Raw genomic sequence first — 7,500 nt, 5'->3', positions numbered from 1 at the left:
CTTTAAAATGTGTTTAATGTTTACTTTAGCATGCGGATAAGTGCATTTTAAGTACATTAGAAATCTATTTTAACGTCATGAGAAAGTACTTTATAGTATACTGCAGAAGTACATACTTAAGTTGTGTTATTTTGGGACAACTTATAGTATACTTAAATACACTTGAAATATAATTAAGTAGAGCTTAATCACATTTTAAGCTGACTTTTTTGTACTAAAATCAAACTTTGTACAAGTGTACTTAGTATACTAAAAACATACTTAATTTTAAGTACATTATAAGTATACTAACCAAATCACTTTAAAATGTGTTTAATGTGAACTTTAGCATGTGGATAAGTGCATTTTAAGTACATTAGAAATCTATTTTAACGTCATGAGAAAGTACTTTATAGTATACTGCAGAAGTACATACTTAAGTTGTGTTATTTTGGGACAACTTATAGTATACTTAAATACACTTGAAATATAATTAAGTAGAGCTTAATCACATTTTAAGTTGACTTTTTTGTACTAAAATCAAACTTTGTACAAGTGTACTTAATATACTAAAAATATATTTAACTTTAAGTACATTATAAGTATACTAACCAAGTCACTTTAAAATGTGTTTAATGTGAACTTTAGCATGCGGATAAGCACATTTTAAGTACATTAGAAATCTATTTCAATGTCATGAGAAAGTACTTTATAGTATACTGCAGAAGTACATACTTAACTTGTGTTATTTTGGGACAACTTATAGTATACTTAAATACACTTGAAATATAATTAAGTAGAGCTTAATCACATTTTAAGTTGACTTTTTTGTACTAAAATCAAACTTTGTACAAGTGTACTTAATATACTAAAAACATACTTACTTTAAGTACATTTCAAATATATTCACAAAAATCGCTTTAAGTACATTTTAAGTGTATTGACTCTAAATGTATTTTAAGTATACTACAAGTAGATTTTACTTTAAGCACATTTCAAATATATTTATTTTAAGTACACTTTAAATATATTTCAAAAGTATATGAAAAAAACATTAATGTAATCCCCAGTTACTCATTTCCATTGTACATTGTCTTGTTCACAACCATCAGCCATTCACATGAACCTTCCTTTCACCTTCACTTCAGACAACAACCACTGCCTCAACCAGGATTCGAACCCACAATTCACTGAACCACAGACCTGCACTCTAACCACTAGACCACAACTACCTGTCCTTTGACAGGCACAATTACGTTCTTGAAGTAATAGTCTTGAGTAGTACACTTTAAGTATACTTTTATATACTTAATTATAATACTTAGAAATCATTGGTGGTGGTATGCTTTTATCGAATTAAAGACACTTTTACATGTTTAATTTGTGCACCAAAAAGTACACTTAAAGTGCACTTAATACACTAATAACACAACTTAAGTACAGACTTCAGTATTGTGCTTAAAAGTTTAATAGGTAAGGCCTTACATGCCTTTTTAAGATCTGTTTGTGTTCTTCAATATGGTGTTTTTACCATGAAAATACATTAACAAAATGGAAGGTGGAAGGTTATTTAATGTTACAAAGCATAATGAATAAATAAGCCTAGGTTAAAATACACTTAAATGATGGTTTAAAAAAGTACCCAGGTGAAAAAAGTGTACTTAATATACTTAATAAGTATGTATTTTTGTATTTAAAATATACTTCAAAAGTGTGTATTTAAAGAATGTTATTTTGGGACAACTTATAGTATACTTAAATACACTTGAAATATAATTAAGTAGAGCTTTAACACATTTTAAGTTGACTTTTTGGTACTAAAAATCAAACTTTGTACAAGTGTACTTAATATACTAAAATCATACTTAACTTTAAGTACGTTTCAAATATTCTTTCTAATACCAAACTTTAGCACATTACTTTTAAAATACAAATACACTTAAAATACACTTAAAATATACTACACTAACAGTATGTTTTCAAATACAACACTTAAGCACATTACTTTAAAAATACAAATACACTTAAAATACACTTGAAGTGGTTCAAGACAACAAGAAAAATAACATAAAATCTTTATAAGTGTCACAGCCACACCAGGCTCTCCACCAATCACGCCCACTCTCCAATCACCTGAAATCACAGCTTCACGCTCACTCTCCCCTGATTACTAATTGGCCACCTGTTACCCTCGTTACCCCATTGCCAAACCTCTCACCTGCCCTTTGTTTTCTTAATTGCCAGCCCTATGTAAACCCCTGTCTTTGTTAATTCTTTGTCTGGCTTCGTCTTGAGCTACACGGACTCCAAGCTCCTTGCCGTTTGACTCTCCCAAGAAGAATCCCTGAAGTTAAGTTTCATTTTGGACTTTTGATCTTGTTAAAATTGTTGGACTCTGCTTTATTTTCCTTTGGACCGAATGCCTTACTCCTACGTTAATCTCCGTTTTTGCCAAGTGTATCTTCTGAGCGTTGATGAGTCCAGTTTTCTGTTTCACTGTTTGAATTGCTGCAAAACCATCAAGTAAAATCTGAAAACTGACCTCCTGTGCCTTGAGTCTGTGTTACGTGACAGAAAGCCAGACCAGGCAATGGATCAGCCTACAATCAATCCAACCCTAGACCACTTACAAGACCTGATGGACGAGTTCGGCCAACCACTCACCGCAGCTGCAGCTGCTACTCCGCCGCTACAACAGCAAATCCTCCAACCTCAGCCGATCCAGCAGGCCCCACAGCCACCGCAGGTCCAGCAGATGCCACAGGCCCAGCAGGTGAGTCCAGCGGCTCCGGTGATTGCACACTCGCATGTGGTGAACCCTACACCCTATTCTGGGGACCCTGAAGGCTGCAAAGGGTTTTTGCTACAGTGCTCCTTGGCAATCGAGATGCACCCTCATCGTTTCCCAAATGACCGTGCACGCATCGCCTACATCATCTCAATGCTGACTGGCCGTGCTCTCCAGTGGGCAGAAAGCGTGTGGAACAACCCTGGAAATGCCACTACATCTCTTGAAAACTTTGTCGCTCACTTCAAGGAGGTGTTCGGGATTCCAGAGAGAGATTCTACCATCCAGACCAAACTCTACAACCTGAAACAAGGTAGAAGCACTATCACACAGTATGCCCTGCGTTTCCGAATACTAGCTGCATCTAGTGGCTGGAACGAAGCAGCCTTGATCACCACCTTCCGCCAAGGGCTCGAACCTTCTCTCCGCCTGCACCTGTCTTCCTATGATGACTCCATTGGATTAGAACGATTCATCCAGCTTGCTATCAGAGTCGCCCATCGCCGTGAGGCTTGCATGCAAGATGCCAATGTGCTAGTACCAACCTCCAACCGCACGCCGAAGAGTGATGATCCTGAACCCATGCAGGTGGACACCACAAAGCTCAGTCCCACAGAGCGCAGCCGTCGGATGACACAAGGTCTCTGTCTGTACTGTGGGTCAGATGCACACCTCATCGCCAAATGTCCAGTTCGTCCACCACGTCCAACGGTGAGTTCAGTCTATGCTCCTGAAGTGCATCTTAAGCCTCTCCTTATCCCTGTTTTCCTCACTGTTGCCTCTTCCAAACACTTGGTTTCTGCACTCCTTGACTCAGGCTCCGCTGGGAACTTCATATCTGGATCCCTTTGCCATCAACTCCAACTCCCGAAGACCCGCTGCTCCACAACCTTCACCGTCCACTCAATAGTGGGGAAGCCTCTCGCCCGCAAACAGGTACAATTCCAAACTAATGTTCTAGAGCTAAGTGTAGGAAGCCTTCACGTAGAGCCCATTAGTTTCCTAGTGTTAGACAATGCCACAGTTGACATAATACTAGGCCTTCCCTGGCTAAAGAAGCACTCACCTGCCATCTCCTGGACCACGGGTGAAATCCTCCGTTGGGGTGAATCCTGCCATGGGTCATGTTTTCCCCAACTCCCAATCCAACGGGCCCTCACTGCCCCCCTGTCAGTCCAAGCCACAACCCTCGAGAGTCCTAACCAGAACCGGCCCATTCACATTCCTCCAGAGTACTCCTCTTTCGCAGATGTCTTTTGTCCCCAACGTGCAACCAGTCTACCTCCACATCGACCATGGGACTGTGCCATTGATCTCCTGCCAGGACATCCAATACCACATGGAAAGATCTACCCATTGTCCATCCCCGAACAACATGCCATGGAGGAATATGTGGCCCAGGCCTTGGAACAGGGCTACATTCGACCCTCAACATCCCCAGCCGCCTCTCCATTCTTCTTTGTGTCTAAGAAAGATGGCGGTCTGAGGCCCTGCATCGACTACAGGGCAATGAACAAAATCACCACCAAGTTTCGCTACCCCCTGCCGCTTGTTCCAGCTGCTCTTGAACAGCTACGAGGAGCAACTGTCTACTCCAAGCTGGATCTCCGTAGCGCTTACAACTTGGTGCGAATTCGCAATGGAGATGAATGGAAGACCGCATTCATCACACCCACAGGCCACTACGAATATCTGGTGATGCCCTACGGTCTTTCCAATGCCCCGTCCGTCTTCCAAGGCTTCATGAACAAGATATTTCGTGAGTACCTCAACAAATTTGTCATCATTTACATCGATGATATTTTAATATACTCGTCTGACTACCAGACTCATGTGCAGCATGTTACCCAGGTTATGTCTAAGTTGAGGCAGTACAGCTTGTACCTCAAAGCGGAGAAGTGTGCATTCCACCAGACCACAGTCCAGTTCCTGGGATATGACGTCAGCCCACAAGGAGTGAGTATGGATGATGGGAAAGTGGAAACAGTGCAGTCCTGGTCCCGTCCGCAGACCATCAAAGAACTCCAGCGTTTCCTGGGTTTTGCAAACTTCTATCGACGCTTCATCCACAACTACAGTATGCTAACTTCCCCATTGACCTCCCTCCTCCGTAACAAACCCAAATCCCTGGCCTGGAACTCAGAAGCCACACTGGCATTCGACCAGCTCAAGAGAGCATTCACCACAGCACCCATCCTCTGCCATCCAGACCCTGAGAGAGCATTTGTGGTGGAAGTTGACGCATCTACATCTGGAGTTGGAGCCATTCTGTCCCAGGTCCAAAAAGAATCTCATCGCCTCCACCCTTGTGCCTACTTCTCCAAGAAGCTCACGGCTGCAGAGCGCAACTATGACGTCAGTGACAGAGAACTGCTCGCCATTAAGCTTGCCTTGGAGGAGTGGCGTCACTGGCTGGAGGGGGCCAAGCACCCATTCACTGTCCTCACTGACCACAAAAACCTGGAATACCTCCGTCAGGCCAAAAGATTGAATCCCAGACAAGCAAGGTGGGCCCTGTTCTTCACACGCTTCCAATTCACAATTACCTACCGTGCTGGTTCCAAAAATGTGCGAGCAGATGCCCTCTCCCGTCTTCACAACTCTGAAGAAGACACTGACCCCCCTGAGCCAATACTGCCCCCAGAGATCATTGTGAGCCCCATACTGTGGGCAATTGATGCCCAGATTCGAGCTGCCACCCAGACTGACCCTGCTCCGGCTAATGCTCCAGCTTCCCATGTCTATGTTCCCAAAAGTCTACGCAGTCCACTCCTCACTGCTGCCCACTCATCTCTTGGGACCGGACACCCTGGTTCCAATGCCACCCTCACTGTTCTCCAGAACCGCTATTGGTGGCCTGGAATGGCAAAGGATGTCCGTCAATTCGTCAACCCCTGTTCGGTATGTGCAATGACCAAGACTCCACGCCACTTACCGGCAGGCAAACTCGTCCCATTACCCATTCCACAAAGGCCCTGGTCACACCTAGGTGCAGACTTCATCACTGATCTCCCTCCTTCCAATGGCAGCACCTGTGTTCTTGTCATCGTAGACAGGTTCTCAAAGGCCTGCAAACTGATTCCAATGAAGAGCCTTCCAACAGCAGCAGACACAGCTGACGCATTGTTCACACACGTGTTTCGGAACTTCGGCCTTCCAGAGGACATTGTGTCGGACCGGGGGCCCCAGTTCATCTCTCGATTCTGGCGGGCCTTCCTGCAAAAGTTGGGAGTAACTGTTAGCCTCTCATCGGGTTATCACCCTCAAACCAACGGCCAAACTGAGCGGAAGATCCAGGAAATCGGACGATTCCTGCGCACATTCTGCCATGACCGCCAACACAGCTGGGCCCAGTTCCTCCCCTGGGCCGAGTATGCACAAAACTCCCTGCACCAACCCTCCACTGGCCTTACCCCTTTCCAGTGCATGCTCGGTTACCAACCACCTCTCTTCCCTTGGTCTGGAGAATCATCTAACGTCCCAGCAGTTGACGCATGGCACCGGGAAAGCCAGAGAGTCTGGAACAAGGCTCACCACCACCTGCAGAGGGCGGTCCGCCGTCAGAAGCACCACGCCGACATCCGCAGGTCCCCTCCATTCGAGTATGCGGTCGGGCAGAAGGTGTGGCTGTCGACCAGAGACATCAGAATGCGTCTCCCCTGTAAAAAGCTAAGTCCCAGATATATTGGCCCCTTCACTATCACACAGAAGATAAATCCAGTCACCTTCAAGTTGCAGTTGCCTCCTAGTTACAAGATTCATCCAGCTTTTCATGTCTCCCTTCTCAAACCCTTTCATTCACCTGTCTCTTCTTCTCCCACAGAGCCTGGTGTGATTGCGGATCCTCCACTGCCACTCCTCCTGGACGAGGGTCCCGTCTATGCGGTCAAGACCATCCTTGACTCTCGGCGCCACAGAGGTCGTCTGGAGTATTTGGTCGACTGGGAAGGTTATGGCCCTGAAGATCAGTCGTGGGTTCCCCGAGCTGATATCTTGGACCCCACCATGCTCGTCGACTTTCATAGAACCCACCCCAGTCGACCAGCCCCCCGTGGTAGGGGTCGACCGCGCCGCCGAGGCCCCTCGTCCTCGGGAGTGCCTCCTGGAGGGGGGGGGTAATGTCACAGCCACACCAGGCTCTCCACCAATCACGCCCACTCTCCAATCACCTGAAATCACAGCTTCACGCTCACTCTCCCCTGATTACTAATTGGCCACCTGTTACCCTCGTTACCCCATTGCCAAACCTCTCACCTGCCCTTTGTTTTCTTAATTGCCAGCCCTATGTAAACCCCTGTCTTTGTTAATTCTTTGTCTGGCTTCGTCTTGAGCTACACGGACTCCAAGCTCCTTGCCGTTTGACTCTCCCAAGAAGAATCCCTGAAGTTAAGTTTCATTTTGGACTTTTGATCTTGTTAAAATTGTTGGACTCTGCTTTATTTTCCTTTGGACCGAATGCCTTACTCCTACGTTAATCTCCGTTTTTGCCAAGTGTATCTTCTGAGCGTTGATGAGTCCAGTTTTCTGTTTCACTGTTTGAATTGCTGCAAAACCATCAAGTAAAATCTGAAAACTGACCTCCTGTGCCTTGAGTCTGTGTTACGTGACAATAAGTGAGTACATTTCATTAAAGACAATTAATATTAGTGTCAAAAAGGCAATATAGTAAGTATGCAAAAAAATATGCATATTTGTAAAGGTCGTAAAATAAAGTTTAGGTATATATAACTGAT

The 7,500-nt window shown here is 44.6% G+C and overlaps 1 protein-coding gene across 1 annotated transcript; it reads left to right on the top strand.

The window, feature by feature from the left end:
• Positions 1 to 3,123: 3,123 nt before the first annotated feature.
• LOC134444805 (chromodomain Y-like protein) lies at positions 3,124 to 7,345 on the top strand. Its single transcript, XM_063193999.1, has 3 exons — positions 3,124 to 3,478; positions 3,585 to 3,703; positions 6,591 to 7,345. Exons 1-3 carry the CDS (start codon positions 3,432 to 3,434, stop codon positions 6,884 to 6,886), a joined length of 462 nt encoding a protein of 153 aa, XP_063050069.1. The 5' UTR covers positions 3,124 to 3,431; the 3' UTR covers positions 6,887 to 7,345.
• Positions 7,346 to 7,500: the final 155 nt, after the last annotated feature.

This window comes from Engraulis encrasicolus, unplaced genomic scaffold (genome assembly GCF_034702125.1).
Source record: "Engraulis encrasicolus isolate BLACKSEA-1 unplaced genomic scaffold, IST_EnEncr_1.0 scaffold_740_np1212, whole genome shotgun sequence".
In the NCBI taxonomy this organism is placed as follows: Eukaryota; Metazoa; Chordata; class Actinopteri; order Clupeiformes; family Engraulidae; genus Engraulis; species Engraulis encrasicolus.
Note: the sequence above shows the minus strand (reverse complement) of the source record. Positions and strands in the feature narration are given on the sequence as shown.